Source organism: Rhinolophus sinicus, linkage group LG06 (assembly GCF_036562045.2).
Source record: "Rhinolophus sinicus isolate RSC01 linkage group LG06, ASM3656204v1, whole genome shotgun sequence".
Lineage (NCBI taxonomy): Eukaryota > Metazoa > Chordata > Mammalia > Chiroptera > Rhinolophidae > Rhinolophus > Rhinolophus sinicus.
The window spans coordinates 120,148,630-120,169,390 of record NC_133756.1 but is presented as its reverse complement, the minus strand read 5'-3'; the positions used below and the strand labels follow the sequence as shown (position 1 = coordinate 120,169,390).

At 35.4% G+C, this 20,761-nt stretch overlaps 1 protein-coding gene across 3 annotated transcripts in view; it reads right to left on the bottom strand.

Annotated features, from left to right (window-relative positions):
- The window catches only part of FCHSD2 (FCH and double SH3 domains 2), a 212,494-nt gene that overhangs the window by 33,555 nt on the left and 158,178 nt on the right, over positions 1 to 20,761 (bottom strand). For 2 of the 3 annotated variants that reach the window (XM_019744393.2, XM_074335812.1), the window contains 3 exons: positions 14,612 to 14,707; positions 13,238 to 13,309; positions 10,919 to 11,035 (listed from right to left, as the gene is read on the bottom strand). In XM_019744393.2, coding sequence (XP_019599952.2) covers positions 10,919 to 11,035; positions 13,238 to 13,309; positions 14,612 to 14,707 — 285 coding nt within the window. The remainder of the gene's footprint in view (positions 1 to 10,918; positions 11,036 to 13,237; positions 13,310 to 14,611; positions 14,708 to 20,761) is intronic. The other variant, XM_019744394.2, reaches the window with a different exon arrangement.

Below are 20,761 nucleotides of genomic sequence, written 5' to 3'. Positions count from 1 at the left end.
TCTGTTCCCTTTCTCTTAACATTTATTCTGTTTTACAGAAATTTTTAGTTTTTATGTGGTCGCATTTATCAATCTTGTCCTTTTATGGGTCCTGGGTTTTGTGTCTTGCTTAAGCCACCTGTAATATACTAAAAAATTCTATACTTGTCCAGTTTTTAATAACCAAAAACTGGAAAAATACGCAATTAGCCCTTTGATTCTTCTGAATTTTATTTTGTATTTGGTGGAAGGGAGGAATCTACATATTTTGCCCCTAATACACAATTGCTCTAACATCATTTACTGAATAAATATTTTCCCAAAACTTTGAAATGTCATTAACGTGTTTTTTATTATGAAAAATTTCAAATATACTCAAAAGGGAAGAGACTAGGATGATGAACTCCTATATACCAATCACCAAGATTCAATAGCTAACAAGATTTTTCCACATTTGTTTCATCTATTCTTTTTTTCTTTGCTAAAGCATTTTAAAGCAAATTCCAGACAGATATCATGTCATTTCACTCCTACATGCTTTTGTAAAAGTCTCTAAAAATATGAACTTTAAGAAAAAAAACCACTTATCAGAACTAACAATATTTCCTTAGTAGCCTTAATATGCTGTTAATCATTAAATTTCCCTGCCTGCCTCAAAATGATTTTTTATGATTGGTTGATTTGAATCAGTATCTAAAGGTCCATGCAGAAACAGATCATTTTCTTTACTATATTTGTATGATACCACAGTTTTAATTACGATGGTCATTATTATATGTATCAATATGTGCTAAGGGACATAAATGTCATTATTGATGTTGTTGGCTATTATTGTACATTTAAAAAACCCAGATACATTTTAGAACCATTATTTTCAAATTCCTTTAAAAATATCTTTTAAGTTTTGTTGGGATTACATTGAAATTACAAATACTGTGTTTCCCCGAAAATAAGACCTAGCTGGACAATCAGCTCTAATGCGTCTTTTGGAGCAAAAATTAATATAAGACATAGTAAAATAAGACCGGGTCTTTAATATAATGTAATGTAATGTAATATAATGTAATATAATAAAATAAAATATAATACCCGGTCTTATATTAATTTTTGCTCCAAATAAAACATTAGAGCTGATTGTCTGGCTAGATCTTATTTTCGGGGAAACAGGGTACATGTAATAAAAACCCCAATTTTTTACATCTCTCTACTTACGCCTTCTTTCATTATGTTCTTTGGTTTAAAAATGTCTTTCTTCTTATAGATCATGACATTTCACTGGCTGGTTCATCAGTATTTTATTGCTATGGTAAATAATTTTTTCAAACTGCATTTTGCAAAGTATTATTCTTAGTAAATATGAAAACGAATCATTTTTGGATATAATTTTGTATCTATTCACCTTACTGAACTCTTATTATTTCTAATAGTTTGACAGTTGGGTCTCTTCTATTTTTGAAGGTAAACAATCACATCATTTATAAATAATGACAGATGTACCTTTTCCTAATATTTAAACACCTTATTTTTCCATTCATTAGTGCACTGACTAAATCCTCATATGACACTGTAAAGTAGTGGTGATGATAGAGTATTGTTTTCTTATTATCATTGTAGTAAGCAAAGTGGCCTCCAAAAGATATCTACATCCTAATTCTTGGAACTATGTATATGTAAGATATAACTTGCAGATATTTTTAGAGTTACGGACCTTAAAATAGGGAGATTATCTTGGATTATCTGAGTGAGCCCAATCTAATCGCATGACCCTTTACAGAGAATTTTCTCTGGTGGGAGTGAGATGAGAGACAGGCCAAAAGGGAAGTCAGTGAGATTCCAAGCATAGGATTGAAGGCATCATTACTGGCTCTGAGATGTAGGAGCCTATGAACAAGGCACAGAAGATTGGCTTCTAAGCTGGGTGCAGCCCCCAGCTGAGAGCCAGGATGGAAACAGGGACTTCAGTTGTACAGTTATAAGGAACTGGATTCTGACAACAACCTGCATGAGCGTGGAAGCAAATTCTTCCCCTGAGGCCAGCCTGGCCTTGGTAGAGCTGGAGCTGAAAAACTAGCCAAGACCACTAAGATTTCTGACCTCTAGAACTGTGAGATAATAAATTTGTCTTCTTTTAAGCCACTACGTTCGTGGTGATTTTTTATGGCAGCTATAGAAAACTAATACAGCCATCAAGTATAATGTTTGCTGTAAGGTTCAGGAAGATATCCTTGTCAGGGTGAAAGTCTTTATCCAGCTGGCTGCGAATTTTGTTTTATTTTTTAATCACTAAAGGATACTGAATTTTATCATACGCTTTTTGGGCCAACTATGAAAATAATCATAGAATTTTTCATCTTTAACCTATAAATACAGTTTATTATATTGATAAATTATATGTTGAATCATCCTTGCACACTAATTAGTCATGTGTTTTTAAAACACATGACTGGAATCATTTTTTATTAAACTTTATTTAGCATTTTTAAAAGCTTGTCACATTTTTGTTAAAAATCAGTTGATCATATATGTGGTGTCCCTATTTCTAAACTCTTTATTTTGTTCCATTCACCTATAAGTCTATTTGTACACCAATACTGCGACAACTTGATTACTGTATTTTTATGTTTTGAAACCAGGAAGAGTAAGCCCTCCAAGTATATTCTTATTTTTCAAAATTGTTTTGACTATTCTAGATCATTTGCTTTCCTATATATATTTTAGAAGCATTTTGTCAATTTCTATAAAAAATTCTACTGAGTGTTTGACTTGGATTGTGCTGAACATATGGATTAATTTGGAGATAACTGGCACTTATAAAATATTGCGACTTCTATTCCATTGGTCTACATGTCTGTCCTTATGCCAGTACTACACTGTCTTGAATACTGTAGCTTATTGTAATAAGTTCTGAAGTCAGGAAGTATGAATCTTCCAATTTTGTTCTTTCTCAAGACTGTTTTGGCTATCAGAGGTCCCTTGAAATTCCATTTGAATTTTAGAGTAGGGTTTTTCTATTTCTGCAAAAAACACTTTTGGGATTTTGATAAGAATTGCATTGAATTTGTAGATCATTTTGGATGGTATTGTTAGCTTAACACTGTCTTCCATTCCTTGAACACAGGATGATGTTCTATCTATTTATGTCTTATTAATTTCATCAATGTTTTATAGTTTTTAGTGTACAAGTCTTTTGCCTCCTTCATTAAGTTTATTCCTAAGTACTTTATTCTTTTTGATACTACTGTAAATGGAATTGTTTTCTTAATTTCCTATTTTAGATTATTAATTGTTAGCATATAAAAATGCAACTAACTTTTGAACGTTAATTTTGTATCCTGCAACTTTGCTGAATTTGTTTATTAACAAGTAGGGGTGTGTGTGCATCTGTTTGTGTGCATATGGAATATTAAGGATTTTCTACATTTAAGATCATGTCCTTCATGAACAAAGATAATTTTATTTCTCCCTTTCCAATTTGGACGGCTTTTCTTTCTTTCTCTTGCCTAACTGCTGTAGTTAGGATTTCTAGTACTATGTTCAATACAAGTGGCAAAAGGAGGGCATTTTTAGCTTGTTTCTGATCTTAGAGGAAATGCTTTCTGTCTTTCACCGCTGAGTATCAACTGATTTTTTAAACAAATTGATTATGATATACTTCAGAGTGATCTTTGTGTTTTACCTGTATGGGTTTGTTGAGCTCCTTAGATTTTTGGGTTTACAGTTTTTATTAAATTTGGACAGTTTTCAGCTATATGCTTTTTTTCAAATGTTTTTCTGACTCTTTCATCTCGCAAAGGAGTCTCTTTCTAACTCATAAAGTATGTTATATCACATATTGTCCCACACAGGTCAATGATGCTCCTTTCATTTTAAAAAAGTCTTTCATTTCTCTCTGTGTTTCAGTTTGCATAGTTTCTATAGCTATATTTTCAAGCTGATTGTTCTTTTTTTTTTTTCCAGCATCTAATCTATTGAATTTTTCATTTCAAATATTGTATTTTCAGCTCTGTAAGTTCCATTTGGTTCTTTTGTATATCTTCCTTTTCTTTCCTCAGTATGTTCATGTTTATTTTCTTTTAAATCCTTGGGCTTATTCACTGTTCTAAAGTCCTTGTTTGCTGGAAGTGCTAGACATAGAGATCAGACAAGAAACAGTAATAAAAGGCATCCAAACTGGAAATGAATAAATACAACTGTCATTATTTGTAGATGACATGATACTATATGTAGAGAACCCTAAAGACTCTACCAAAACTATTAGACCTCATAAATGAATTCAATAAAGTAGCTGGACACAAAATTAATATTCAGAAGTCAGTTGCATTTTTATATACCAATAATAAACTATTAGAAAGAGAAATTAAGAAAACAATCCCATTTACAATCGTATCAAAAAACCCCAAAACCAAGGAATAAATTTAACCAAGACCTGTACTTGAGAAACTTGAAGAAATTGAAGATACAAATAAATGGTATACCATGCTCATGGATAGGAAGGATTAACATCATTAAACTGTCCATACTATCCAAAGCAATCTACAGATTCAATGCAATCCCTATCAAAATATCAATGGTATTTAACATCAAGGGTATTTGATACCAGTGGTATTTACTAGAACAGGTAATCCTAAAACTTACATGGAACTACAAAAGACCCCAAACAGCCAAAGCAATCTTGAGAAAGAAAAACAAAATTGAAGGTATCATGCTACCTGATATCAAACAATATTACAAGGCGATAGTAATCAAAACAAAATGGTACTGGCATAACAATAGACACGTAGATCAATGGAACAGAATAGAGAACCCAGAAACAAACCCATGCCTGTATGGCAATTACTCTATGACAAAGGAGGCAAGAATATACAATAAAGATAGTCTTTTCAATATATGGTGCTAGGAAAACTGGAAGGACACATGCAAAAGAATGAAACTGGACCACTTTCTTACACATATAAAAGAATAAACTCAAAATGGATTAAAGATTTAAATGTAAGAAACCAAACCATAAAATTTCTAGAATAGAACATAGGCAGTAAATTCTCTGACCTTGCTCTTAGTAATAGTATTTTTTTGGATATGTCTCCTTGGACGAGGAAAAAAAGAGAAAAAATAAACAAATGGGACTACATCAAACTAAAAATTTTTTGCACAGTAGAGGAAATCATCTCAAAACAAAAATACAACCCGGCTGGCCTGGTGGCTCAGGCAGTTGGAGCTCAGTGCTCCTAACTCTGAAGGTTGCCGGTTCGATTCCCACCTGGGCTAGTGGGCTCTCAACCACAAGGTAGCCGGTTCAACTCCTCGAGTCCCGCAAGGGATGGTGGGCTCCGCCCCCTGCAACTAAGATTGAACATGGCACCTTGAGCTGAGCTGCCGCTGAGCTCCTGGATGGCTCAGTTGGTTGGAGCGTGTCCTCTCAATAACAAGGTTGCTGGTTTGACTCCCACAAGGGATTGTTGCCACTAGCAAAGGCAACTGGACCTGGAGCTGAGCTGTGCCCTCCACAACTAAGACCGACAGGACAACAACTTGAAGCTGAACGGCACCCTCCACAACTAAGATTGAAAAGACAACAAATTGACTTGGAAAAAAAAAAGTCCTGGAAGTACACAATGTTCCCCAATAAAGTCCTATTCCCCTTCCCCAATAAAATCTTAAAAAAAAAAAAATACAACCTACTGAATCAGAGCAGATATTCACCAATAATACATCTGATAAGGGGTTAATATCCAAAATATATAAAAATCTCATACAACTTAACAACCCAAACGTAAACAATCTGATTAAAAAATGGGCAAAGAACCTGAATAGACATTTTTCCAAAGAGAACATACCAGATGGCCAATAGACATATGAAAAGATGCTGAACATCACTAATCATCAGAGAAATGCAAATTAAAACTACAATGAGATATCATTTCACACCGGTCAGAATGGCTATCAATAAATCAACAAACAAGTGGTGGCGAAGATGTGGAGAAAGGGAATTGTCATGCAGCGTTGGTGGGATTGTAAATTGGTGCAGCTGCTATGATAAACAGTATGGAGATTCCTCAAAAAATTAAAAATAGAGCTGCCATACAATCCAGCAATTCCATTTTTAGGTATTCATTTGAAGAAAACAAAAACACTAATTCAAAAAGACATATGCACCCCTATGTTCACTGCAGCATTATTTACAATAGCCAAGATATGGAAGCAACTTAAGTGTCCACTGATAGACATGGATAAAGAAGTAGTACATTTGTATAATGGAATATTACTCAGCAATAAAAAGAATGGCATCTTGCTATTTGTGACAACATGGTTGGACCTAGAGGGTATTATGCTAAGCAAAATAAGTCAGACAGAGAAAGACAAATAACACATGATGTTTCTTATATGTGGAATTGAAAAAAACAAAATAAATGAACAAAACAGAAACAAACTTATAGATACAGAGAACATTTTGATGGTTGCCAGATGGTAGGGGGTTCAGGGGATGGGTAAAAAAGGGGAAGGGATTAAGATGTACAAATTGGTAGTTACAAAACAGTCATGGGGATGTAAAGTACAGCATAAGGAATATAGTCAATAATATTATAATAACTATGTATGGTGTCAGATGGGTACTAGACTTATCAGGGTGATCACTTCATAAGTTATATAAATGTCTAATCACTATGTTGTACATCTGAGAAACTAACATAATATTGTATATAAACTGTAATTGAAAAATAAAAATTATTAAAAAAATAAAGTCCTTATTTGCTAATTACATCATTTATGGGTCTGCTTTAATTGACTTTTCTTTGGATAATGGGTTATATTCTCCTGCTTTTAATATCTAGCAATTTTTATTTAATTCTTGACAATGTGAATACTATGATATTGAATGTTGCACTTTCCTTTTTTCCTTTGAAGATATTTTTTCTGGCAGGTGAATAAGTTACTTGTGGATTAGCTTGATCTTTTTGAAGCTCGTTTTAAAGCTCTGTTTAGCCTTATTCTAGGGCTGGTTTAGCCCCACTACCAATTTATGATCCTTCTGTGGTCTCCTGATTGCCCTAGGTGATCCATGAGTACTCTCAACTTGGCTGGTCAGAACTTGAATGTGTCCCAGCCCCCAGACTTGGGTTTCACCCTATGCATGTGTGATTTTAGTATTTAGCAACAGACTGAAGGGAGACTTATATAAATTTTTGGAATTCTTTTTCTGCATCTCCCTGCTGTCTGGTCCTCTGCCTTGAAAATTCATGCTACTTTAGCCTCTGAACTCTGATCTCTATCATTTCAACTCAGCAAGTCTGTGGTACGCTGTTTCAGTTCTCTCTCCATGTACGATAATAAGCAAAGTGCCTCCAGGCAGAAAGCCTGGGAGATCATAGGCTTAATTTCATTATTTTTCCTCTCAGATTTCACAATCCTGTTATTGCTTATTGTCCAGTGTCCAAAAACATTTGTTTCATATATTTAGATCAATTTTATAGTTGTTTATGCAGGAGGATAAGTGTGATTCCAGTTACTTCATCATGGCCAAAAGCAGAACTGATTTTAATGTTAAAAAAACAACAACTTCATTTTATTGCTTAAACTATATGAGGTCTGGCAATTAAGTTCGCAAACTCATCCTAAAAGTGCTACATACCTCATTGCTGAATATCACTACGGTCACCTTCGAAGTACTCACCCTGGGAAGCTATGCACTCACGCCAGAGCCTAGTCCACCCTTCAAAGCAATTTTGGAACTCTTTCTGGAATGGCCATCAGAGCTGTTGTTGTATTACCCTTGTCCTGAATGTCATCAAAATGTCTTCCTTTCAGTATTTCCTTTATTTTTCAGGTAAAGAAAGAAGTCATTGGGGACCAGATCAGGTGAGTCAGAAGGATGTTCCAATATAGTTATTTGTTTACTGGCTAAAAACGCCCTCACAGACACTGCTGTGTGAGCTGGTGCATTGTCGTGATGCAAGAGCTATGAATTGTTGGCAAAAAGTTCAGGTCGTTTTCGTCTAACTTTTTCACGCAGCCTTTTCAGCACTTCCAAATATTAAACTTGGTTAACTGTCCAGTTGGTACAAACTCATAATGAATAATCGTTCTGATATCAAAAAAAATTAGCCACATCATTTTGACTCTTGATTTGGACTGATGGAACTTTTTTGGTTGTGGAGAATTGGCTGACTTCCATTGGACACTTTGACGCTTTGTTTCAGGGTCGTATTGGTACATCCATGTCTCATCACCAGTGATAACACAGCCCAAAACATCGTCTTGCCTCTCCAAAAGGTCTTGGCAAACTTTGACTCTCCTTTGCTTTTGTTCATCAGTGAGCTCCTGTGGGACCATTTTTGCACACACCTTTCTCATGCCAAGAGTTTTAGTTAAGATTTTCCTGTTTCTCTATCGATGTTTACTTGGTCTGCTATGCTTCTCACAGTCAGCCAACAATTTTGATGCACAATTCGACAAATTTTTGCAATGTTTTCATCAGTTCTGCTCGTTACTGACAGCTCTGACCTCTTTTCATCAGTGACGTGTTCTTTTCCCTCAGAAAAATGTTTAATCCATTTGTACACTGCTGTTTTCTTCATGGCTTTATCCCCATAAACTTGGACTAACATGTCCCTGATTTTACTTCCACTTTTGCCAAGTTTAACAAGAAATTTAATGTTTGTTTGTTGCTCTAATTCAAGCTCAGACATTCTCGTGATGGCACACAAAAACACACAACAACAATAATGAATGCCACTCAGCAAGACCCCACCACACGTCAACAAGAACACAGCTGAGACACTGATATACCAAGGTAATGAAACCTTACGGAGCTGTTTGTACAGTGCTGCCAATGTAAGCACACAGTGGAGAGTTCACAAACTTGTCAGAACTTGTACCTTATTCGATTGAAGCATAACATAGGTCATACTGAAAATTTATTGAAACCTGTCTGTCTCTACCTCCCAGCAGAAAGACACAACGTGCCTTGACAACAGAGAGAGGAAACAGATTTATTTTTAATATCTGAACATTAACTTTCAAATATAGTCAAGCGTTCTAGTGAGAAAAAAAAGTATGTGTTTTATATTTTTAAGTATAAAGCTGCAGTAATTAATCTCATCACTATTTATTGGATGTGTGAGTATATAGTAACTCCTCTCTCTCTAGTTCATCAATTCTTTGATTGAGATAAACTGTATTAGAGGAACTGTATGCAAGAAGCCTTATCTGTCCATAAATCTGATTTAGATAATGAGATTCTGGATTTCCAGCTGGAGTCTGATGCCAAGATTTGGAAGATTTTAGGTGAAGAGGAATTATATTTTGCATGTAAGAAGGATGTGAACTGTTAGGGCCAGAAGGCAGACTGTAGCAGATTATGTTTTTTTAAAAATAGCTACAGTAATATTTCTCATTCCACATGTTCTTCCAGAACCTTGCTATTTCCCCACCAAGAAGTGGGGTTTATGTGCTCTCTCCTTGAACTTGGACAGGCCTTTGTGGCTGCCTCGATTAATAAAAATATGACACAACTAGTATTATACTACTACTGAGGCTAGGTCAAAAAAGATGATATAGCTTTCACGTGGCTCTTGGGACTCACATCTTTGGGGGGCCCTGTGCTACCATGTAAGAAGAACAGCTAACTTGAAGCTGCCATGCTGAAGAGATCATATGGAGAGACCACGGAGAGACAGAGATGCACAAGGAGCTCTAGCTGTTCTAGTTCCCAGCTGTTCAAGTCTTCCTGGTCCAAATACCAGATATTTCAGAGGGAAATCTATGAGATGACTCCAGCACCAGCCACTATCTGGTTATAATGAGAGACTCCCAAGTGAGAACTGCCAAGCTGAGCCCATCCCATCCCCAGAGTAACATGAGACACTATAAAAAAGGCTTTTGGCATTAAATTTGAAGAGTTTGGTATGCAACATTAGCTAAGTGGAACACTGAATTTGAGATGCCTGTGAGATAGTATAAAGCAGATGTCAAAACAGGCAAGAGGATATATATGAATAAACAGAAGAAAGGCCCAATGTTGGAAATATTAATTTATCATTTGTTGGTACATAAATGGAAGTGATTGAGACTGACTACAATGAGAAGAAAGAATAAGACAAGAAGACAGCCTAGTATAGAAATCTAAGGAATTTAAATATTTAATTGTGAGATGGAGAAAGAAGAACCTATAAAAGAACCTAGAAATGGCCAGAGTGGCATAAGGAAAACATGAGCAAAGTTATATTCTGGATGACTAGAGAAGAGAATATTTCAAGATGAAGGGAGTTGTCAACTGTGATGAAAGTGCCAACAGGTTAAGCAAGATGAAAAATCAAAACCTCCATTTGGGACTTAGAAGCATAGACATCATTGGTGATTTTGACAAGTATAGCCTCGGTGAAGTGTTATAGGGGAAGAGAAAGAAGAAAAAGCCCAAATGTAACGGGCTAAAAAATAAGTTAGGAAATATAGATACTAAATATGGACAATCATTTCAAGAAGTTGGATGTGAAGGTAAAGAAAGAGAAGAGTGAAGTTGCAAATAAATGGAAATAGAGAAAGAATTTACTATACCTAAAATAATTTCTCTGCATTTTCAGTTTACTCTTAAGATATATTTTTATGGAATCTACAATTATGTCTTCAAAAAAAATCTGTCTTGGGGATGAAAAGCCAAATTCAACCTATGTATGTCTCTTTCACTGCCCAAGAGACTGTAATACACTATCTCTAGCCTTCCTCAAGCAATTCTATGGCAAACGGATGAATTACTGTGTTGCTGCTAGCGGGCTTCAGGAATTTCCAAGCTAAGTAGACAGCGGAGAGCAGACTGCTGAGAGCTGAGCAATTATAGAAGAAACATAAACAGGATATTTTTCACATTTAGAAAACTCAATTCCTTAAATTGGTTAGACATTTGGCTTAAGCTAAAATGTAGCCCAAGACTCTGTATTACACTTACTCGTTGTTGGTGAACAATGTTTTTGTGCTCACGTGCCACACGTGTGGCCCATTTCCGAGCCTCCTTGTTTAGACTGTGCTCCTCTGTGGTCCCAGATTCTGATTCTAATTGTCGGCTCTACAACACAAGAGAGAACAGCACTGTTACCCTTATTGAAGTCATCACCATTTTGTAGGTAGATCACAGGACCTTCACTTTCTCGGCACCCAAGACACGAGATATGCTCCACTACTGTGGGACATTAGCAGAAAACTAAGCGAACCAGTGTGAAACCATAAATCACCAGGGTTTTTATTTGTTGTCTTACATTGTTGAACATTAAACCTTCATCTCTAATACGTTAATTGATCTATTTGGGGTGTGAAGACAGGTAGCTAAGCTACGCAAAGAAGAAAAAAGTATTCATGCCAACCTAACATGACACTAAAATAGTTGCATAGATAAAAAATGGAAACACTCAATATTTTTAATGGGATAAAAAAATAATCATTGGAAAGAGTGAAAAGAAAAAACAAAACAATACAATAACAGCAACACAAACTCTCTGACCCCAAAAATATTGGGTTTAATTTAGTTTCAGGTCAATCACCAATTATTTCCAAACCTCAAACTAACTTTTACCCTTCATTTGGGCATTAATGTCATGTGAAAGACAGCAGCGCTAGATCAAATGATCATTAAGGGTTTATTCTAGCCCTAAAATGCTATGATTATGTTTCACAAAGAACAAACTGCAAAATCGAAATAAACAACAGTAAGTTAACCCCCACTGTGCAAGGTACTATGGAAAGCGCTTCACATGTTTTTTGTAACAACCTTTTGAGATGGGCCATAAGCCACTTTATAGAAAAGGAAAGCGAAGCTCAGAGAGATTAAGTTTCCAGTGACAACCAGATATTAAATGTTACCGCTTTGATTACTCAAGTCTGATTCTAGACTCAGAGCTTTAATCTCTACATTATTTTAACTTTTGCTAAACTCTTAAGAACCCATTAAAAAAACTATATTAAAATAATTAGGAAATAAAACGATTTCTTAAACATGAATTACCCAAAGAGAATTTTAATACAAAAAGAAGCAAAATTTTACAGTGGGAAGATCTTAGAAACTGACTTTTGCAAGGTCACATAGCTCAAAATCGGTAGAGTAAGCAGAATTAGATAAACTGGATTAAATGTTTAATATTTTTGTTGGAATTGTAGGCAAGGTTGAAAAACTTTTACTCTATGCAGACATTTCACTTAAAGCTATATTATACAATGATAAATGAATTGAAACAGAGCAAAAGAATGAAAACCCAAATTTAATCAACTTTACAATTACATGTTATATTCTGATTCATTCTTTGGACAACTAAGAATCTGGGAACCAACTTTATTATTATATTTTGCTTCGCAAAAGGATCTAGGCATTTACATTTATATCTGTCCTCAGAAGTCAGGGTTTACGATGCTAAACCCTGGATGCAGATGCAAATACAATCTACATTAGCCAGAGGAATCTGATGTACAAAGGTAGTAAAGCATATTCTGAAGAGCCCAGGTATACAGGTTTTTAAGTCAGACAGACCTAGGTTTAATCTTCTTAATGCCATTTACTATTAATAGCTTTATGATCCTGGGCATGTTAACTAATTTGAGTCTTAGTTACATCTGAAAATTGGTGAAAATGCCACCTATCTCAGAGGGGTTATAGGATGAAATGAAGGCATATTTTAAACATTTTCTTACTACATACTCATATATGAAGTATCCAATTAACTACATACTCATATATGAAGTATCCAATTAACTACATACTCATATATGAAATATCCAATAAATAAATGGTTTGTTTAATGTTAAAGACCAATTGAAAATTACTTGAAACAAAATTTTTTTTCATTATTGCTAAAAAAATTAATTGTTCCCCAAGAGCTCAACATTTCTTCTCAGAAAACAGAGTAGCATGCAGAAAGAACATTAATGCTGTAATCAGGACAGTAAAGTGTCACTATTCACTGTCTGGACCAGTCTCTTTTCCTTTCCAGGCTTTAGTTTCCCTTTAATAAAGGCAAGATTAGCTCTAAGGTTCTTTTCAGCACTCCTGTTAAAGAAATCGAAGGTGTTTCAGATAAGATGAAAAATGAGAAGCTCAGTCTTTTCACTATAAACAGGAAAGGAAATCGCTAATTTACAAGGGGAAATGGAAAGCCCCATCTTCTGCATTCAGTGGTCCCATATACCTTATGTATATCATCCCAATAGCAGGTCCCACCCTTCATGAGCATGCAAGTCCACGTACCCCATACCTCCCACCCTTGGCCCACACCCCATATACCTCAGCTATGGTCATTCTCAGAGCACTGACAGGGGAGAGCCCAAGATCCACCAGCTGGGCAGCTTTTAAATTCTGCCCAGTAAAGATTGCACAGGGACAGAAAACAGCATAGAGTTAGAATTTTAAGGCAAACAGGGACACATAGCTAAGAACATTTGTGTCTAGAAACAAAAAAGGATTTAGGGATGCTGTTAGGCTTTGGACAAATGAGATGAGAGTCACTGTTATTCTGATTTTCTGAGGAAAAGGAGCAAAGATAAAATAATCTCAAATTAGTTGCAATTTTAAGTCAAGCTTGGCAAACTTGTCTATACTCTATTTTCTAATGTTCTGTCTGCTTCATTCCTCCCAGGCTTCAAATAAGTCAAATTATCGGACAATGTCACTGAATCATTAAGCAAAAGCTGACTGATTAACAACAACAGCAAAAACACCACTATAAACGGCAAGGGTTATAATCTAGAGGTAAATGCCGTCTTCCTTCATTTCTTTATGTAGCCACTAACAGCGTTACTTAAAATTTAGTAAGAAAAGTAATGAAAATATCTATAGCAAAGGTTTCTATTAAACTGATACCATTAAGCTATGATATCATAAACTCCCCTGATTATGAATCTAGATTTACCAACAGACCCTACAAACATAATTTGACTTCCCCCATGGCTAGCCTACATTGAGAGAATGTGCTAGATATGCTAGCACATAGCTATATGCTAGACATGTGCTTCCTCCCCTTGTAGAAGTTAAATTTTTTTGTTATCAAATTAGCATTTTGGTTCTCTTTTTAAGTTCAAAACTAGCATTTTTCATAGAGTAAACTCACGGATAAAAAGGGATGACTAATGTCTGCTTTTTAAAAATTGCCAATTTGGCATTTGTGTTAATACATTTAACATTCTAAGAACACTGAAAGAAATTATCAAGGGCCTATAATTTTGTGTAAAACCAATCAAAATATTTGCATGCACATATTCATTATTCTATTTATCAATTCTATTCTGGCTAAAATTTAACCACTGGTTTCTTTGAAAGGGTATACATGTGAAAAATTTCATGGATAGAAGGTATAATTTATATTTGAATTGAAAAAAAATTTATTGAATATTCTTCCTTCTTTCCTAAGTTCATTTTCAGAGTTTCAGCAATTTGTCTTATAATTTAACCAAATTTAGTAGAAAGTTGTAAGCATAAAGATAATGGGTGTTTCAGTCACATTTTACGAAGAAATGTCACAATTTCTCTGCATCCTCACAGTTTATTACAAAATTAGTGAGACATCCTAAGCTTTCCCTGTCTATATATTCCAAAGATAATAGATATTAGAACACAAACACAGCTTCAAAACAAATGAAATGAAAATCTGGAGGCCCTTACAGTATCACTGTCACAAGGCTGGAACTGGAAGGGCAGGGGTTTGTGAAATACTGCATTCTCTTGTAGAAACAGCTGAAGATTATAGTCCCGTACCACCTAAAGAGAAAATAAAATATCTTTAAGTCTTTAAGAAGATTAAGATATCCAGCAATTACATGTTAAAGTTTAAGATTTATTCTGCTGTTTTAAAAAATGAGAAATCATCCAATATCACATGGTCATAAAGAAATGATAATTACATATTCTCTTCATTTTAGATAACAGTTGGTATTCGTGTGTTTTATTTTCTCAAGAATCTAAATTTGGAAAGTACTAGTTTAGAAACTAGCCCAGATTTGGGGGCTAAACAATACACAATATTTAAAGAAAGCAAGAAGATAGCTATTACACAGAAAGCTATTCTTAATGGGCGGTGTGTGGTGTGTGTGCACGCGCATAAATGGAGAAGCACGTTAAGTTCTTAGGTTCCTCCCAGTTTAAACATTTTGTAGGCCTCTGAGAGTCTGTTTTATGGAGATTGCCATCCACTAAGATGGCAGGTAACCTCATCCATAGCACAAAATAGTATTTTTTATAGTACTTCTTGCCACCTTTTCTAGGAGATTATATTCTAATTACCATCTTAAAGCATACCAAGAAGACAGACTAGAAAAGGTTTTATATAGAAGGGGAATTCTGATACACAGAAAGTAGCAAAACAAATAGCACAGGAAGACAGCCATATAAAAAGAATTCATTGCATTATAACCCTGGGAAAGAATGGAAATCAGCAACATTTGATTGTGTGGAAACCCATTTGCTACACTGCTTATTCTTTAGTTATCTTTCATTTGCAGTATAGTACGGCTCATCAGTACCTCTGCCAGAGGATGGACAGGAGAAGGGAAAAAAATCGTTTAAAGCAGCTCTATAGCTATACCTTAGTAGTCCTGGGAAAAGGGTTTATTGAGGAGATGGAGAAAGTACTACGAGGTGTATTTTGCATTTTATTTACCAGTATAATCCCAGTTCTTCCTCTACTGCTCCCGGTCCCCTCACTCAACACCCATTTATTGAGCATTTACCAGACCCAATGGTAAATGCGGGGGTGAGGAGGAATATGTAGATGAATGAATATAATAAATCAAGGTTACTATCTTCAAGGAATTTATAATCTTGAAACTGGGAGAACAATACAAGTTACACAAATAAAATATGAGTACACTATGGAAATATGTAGAGGGTACTAGAGCACAAAAGAAGGTGATATTTAATCCAGACTGAAGGAACAGATGGGATGGGGTGAGGAGTGGTTGGGAGAATTTGGTCAGGGAAGGCTGGGTGAATAAACATATTCTCAAAGGGAACTGTGTTTTATTCTTTTCCTGGATTCCAGTTTAAGCTAGAGTAGCTGTGAAAGCTACTTGACACAGTTCTGAGAGTCTTGCTAATCACCACTGTATTATAGAAAAAGCTAAAAGAATCATCCTGCTTTGCCAAACCTATCGTCTCAAGCACTACAAACCTTTTTTTTGAGGGGGAAGTTTCAACCTTTAAAAATTTTTAACTTTTTGTTACAAAAAAATTCAAACACATATAAAAAGTAGAGACAACAGCATAGTACATCCCTACATACCCATTATCCAACTCCCAAAAACATCCCCACATGGCCAATTTTGCTTCATCTATAAACCCACTTACCTCTTCCAATCCCAATTATGTTAAAGAAATCTCAGACACATCATTTTATCCATAAATATTTCAGTACAATATCTAAAGACAAGGAAACTTGTAAAACCATATCCATGTTAAAATTTACAATACTTGTAATACAACCAATAAATATTCAAATTTCCCTGATTGTTTCACATTTTTTAGTTTTTCAAGTCAGGCAGGATCAAAATAAGGTCCCCACAGCAATTGGATGATGGTGCTTAGGTTTCTTTTCATATGTCGGTTTCTTCCTCTACCTCTTTTTCTTTTTCTCCTCTTGCAATTTATTTGTTAAAGAAACTGGGTTGTTGTTCTGTACAGTTTCCCACAGTCTGAATTTTGTTGACTACATCCTTGTAGTGTTCTGTTTACTATATTTCCTATAAATTGATGTTTCATCATATTCAGGTTTTTGTTTTGTTTTGACAAGGTGGTGTTTACTTCCATGAAGACTGCCTCTGACTTGCCTCTTTTCATGAAATTAACAGGTGTAGTGGGCTGAAAGGTGCTCCCCCCCAAAAAAAGATATATCTGTGTTCTAATCCCTGGAACCTGTGAATGTTACTTCATTTGGAAAAAGGCCCTTTGCAGATATAATTAAGTTAAAAAATTTGAGATAACGAGATCATACTGGATTCCCTAGATGGGCCCTGAATCTAATGGTAAGTGTCCTTATAAAAGATACACAGAAGAAAACACAGACAGATGAGCAGCCAGTGCAACCAGATGCAGAGACTGGAAGGATATGACCACAAACCAAACAACGCCTGGAGACACTAGAAGCTGAAAGAGGCAAGAAACTGATTCTCCCCTAAAGCCTTTGGAGGGAGTGCAGCTCTGCTGACCCTCTAATTTTTGACTTTTGGAGGGAATAAATTTCTGGTGTTTTAAGCCATCCAGTTTATGGTAATTCGTACAGCAGCCCTAAGGAAACTAATAAAACAGGACTATGATGATAAATGCCTAAATCCACTGCAAAAACTACAGATTTTTCTATTTTTCCTATCATTTTATCAAGGAATTCTACCATTCCTTTTTCATTTATTAGCCGAAATACTTCTATAAGAGAAACTATCCATTATTTAGTTACCTTGAGGTACAGTTTGTATAAGTCAAGGTAAGTGCTTAATTCTTTCCCTATTATGACAGACAATTTAAGGTTATCATGTATTTTGTGTCCCAGACATAGAATCAATTCTATTTCTCCAAAAGCCCTGTTGGTTTTTTAAGTGATTAAGAGAAAGTATTTGGAAAAAAATATCTGCACACTAGAGATACTAGGATAGTCACCATTCTTTCTCTCTATTTTGAAAGGAAGTTGCAAAGAGGTCCTGTGGATCTCCCAATGTCGGCATCTTGCATAACTATAGTAAACGTCAAAATCAGGAAATTGACACTGGTACAAAAACATAAAGCTTATTTAGATTTCACCAGTTATACAGACACTCATTTGGGGGTGTGTATGTGTAGATATCTATGCAATTTTATCACAGGTGTAGCTTCACGTAACCACCATCACAATTAAGATACTTAACTGAACCATCACTGTAAGACTTTCTTGTGCTCCTCCATAATAGCTACATCTACTCTCCCCATTTCTAACTCCTGAAAACCACTAATCTGTTCTCTATCGCTCTATATATGTTATCTCTATACATATGTTATATAATGGAATCATGCAGCATATATCTTTTGAGATTGCCTTTTTTCACTCAGTATAATTTCCTTGAAGCTCATCCAAGTCATTGCATTTATCAACATTTTGTTCATTTTTATTGCAGAGTAGTATTCCATAGTATGGACACACCACTGTTTGATCCTTCACTCATTGAAGGCTGTTTAAGCAGTTCCGTTTTTGGCTCTTATGAATAAAGCTACTATAACATTTGTGTAAGTTTCTGTGTAAAACTAAATTTTCATATTCTCTCGGATACATGCCCAATCTTCCTCTTTAAAAGTGTTACTGAGGTATAATTGACACATGCATACAATAAACTGTATATATTTAAAGTATATAATTTGATTAAGTTTTAACATAGCTATGCACCTGTTCAAACGTCACCGCAATCAAGATAATGAACACATTCCTCACTCTCGAAAACTTCCCCATCCTCCTTTTAAATCTTTCCCTCCAGTCCCTTCCTGGTCCCCTCTGTCATTCCTGTGACAACGAAGATCAGGCCTTATATCTTATTACTGATGTATCTATCCTTCAGAATCCAGCACAGGGACTTTGCCTAAACTAGCGTTTAATAAAAGCTGTTTAAGAACACCTGTGCATCCACCACTGAGATTAAATATTACCAATACTGTTGAAATCTATATACCCTCTCCTTACTGCATTCTCATCTCCCATCCTTTTAAAACAGTGCTCCTTAACTTTTTTTTTTTTAATGTTATTATCCCTACTCCCTGGCCAAGGAAGCTGTTTTGGACGTTTTCCTTAGCATCCTCTTTGAGTAAATGTTAATACCACAAATATGCTATATACGTCTGTGTACTGTGGCACATTATAATATCTTAGATTTTTTTTTGCAAACCTCGCCCCCCATATCTGGAAGCAATTTTTTACTCCTTTGGGAGAATATGCCCCCTCTGAGAACGCATGCTCTAGAGATAACCACTCCACTGAATTATATCATTCTCCTTTTTTTTCTTTAAATAGTGTTACTATATGTGATGTATCTCAAAATGATACTGTTTTCTTGGATATTTTAAAACTCTGCAAAAATGGCATCTCAGTGTGTATATTCTTTTACAGCTTGCTTTTTTGCTCAGAATTATACTTGTGAGTCTCTTCATATTAATGCATGTGCCTACAGACCTTTCCTTTTATTGCAGCACTGTAGTACATTATTCATCCTACCGCCCATGGGCAGTTGGGTTGTTTGTGGCTTTTTCAACTTTAATAAAGAAAACTGCTATGAACATTGTCCCCAAAGTTTCCTGGTACACGTATGCAAGAGTTTCTCTAGGATATATGCCTAGGAGTGAAACTGCTAGGTCATAAGCTAGGTGCATCTTTAAGTTGACTAGATAATGTCAAATGTTTTCAAATTGGATGTGCCCCAATAACGTACCTCAGGGTGGTATATGAGTTTGTGTTGATCCATGTTCTCATCAACACTCACTCCTGCCTATCTTTACGTCTGTCAATCTCATAGGTGTAAAACAGAATCTCATGGTGATTGTAATTTCCATTTCTTTGAGTAATGATGAGGATAAGCATCTGTATTAGTTTGCTAGGACTGCCATAACAAAGTGTCACAGACTGGGTGGCTTACACAATAGAAATCTATTTCCTCACAGTTCTGGAGTCTAGAAGTCCTAGATCAAGGTGCTGGCAGGGTTGGTTTCTTCTGAGGGCCTCTCTCCTTGGCTTGTAGATGGCCATCTTTTCCTGGTGTCTTCACATGGTCTTCCCTCTGTGCCTGTTTGTGTCCTAATCTCCTCTTATAAGGACATAATCTCCAGTCATACTGGATTAGAGCCCACCCATATGACCTCACTTTACCTTAATAACTTCTTTAAAGGCCCTATCTCTAAATACAGTTACATGCTGAGGTAATTGGGGTTAGGACTTCAATATACAAATTTTATCAGGACACAATTCAGCCCATAGCAGCATCTTCTTATATGGTTTTATATATATATATATATATATACATACTTTTTAATCAAACTTTATTGGGGTGACAATGGTTAAAATTACATAGGTTTCAAGCATACAATTCTGTAATACATCATCTATATATTCTCATCATCTACATTGTGTGTTCACCACTCAGTCAGTTCTCCTTCCATCACCATATATTTGACCCCATTTACCCTCGTCTACCACCCCCCTCCTCCCTTACCCTCTGGTAACCATTGAACTATTGTCTGTGTCTATGAGTTTTTGTTTGTTTGTCTTGCTCCTTTGTTGCTTTCAGTTTTATATACCACATATCAGTGAAATCATATGGTTCTCGACTTTTTCTGTCTGACTTATTTCGCTTAGCATTATAATCTCAAGATCCCTCCATGCTGTCGCAAATGGCACTGTTTCATCATTTCTTATGGCAGAGTAGTATTCCATTGTGTGTGTGTGTGTATATATATATATACCATATCTTCTTTATCTAATCATCTATCGAAGACACTTTGGTTGTTTCCATGTCTTGGCCATTGTAAATAAAGTTGCAATGAACACTGGAGCACATATATCTTTATAGATAAATGTTTTCAGATTTTTGGGGTAGATACCCAGGAGAGGGATTGCTGGGTCATATGGTAACTCTATTCTTAATTTTTTAAGGAACCTCCACACTGCCTTCCAACTATTTATATTTTTTTTATTCTGTGGGACTCATGTTGCATGATGTATTGGCAGTTCACCCATTTTTATGGACGAATAATATTCCATTATATGGATATACCGTATTTATTTATCCAATCATCAGTTGATGGATGTTTAGT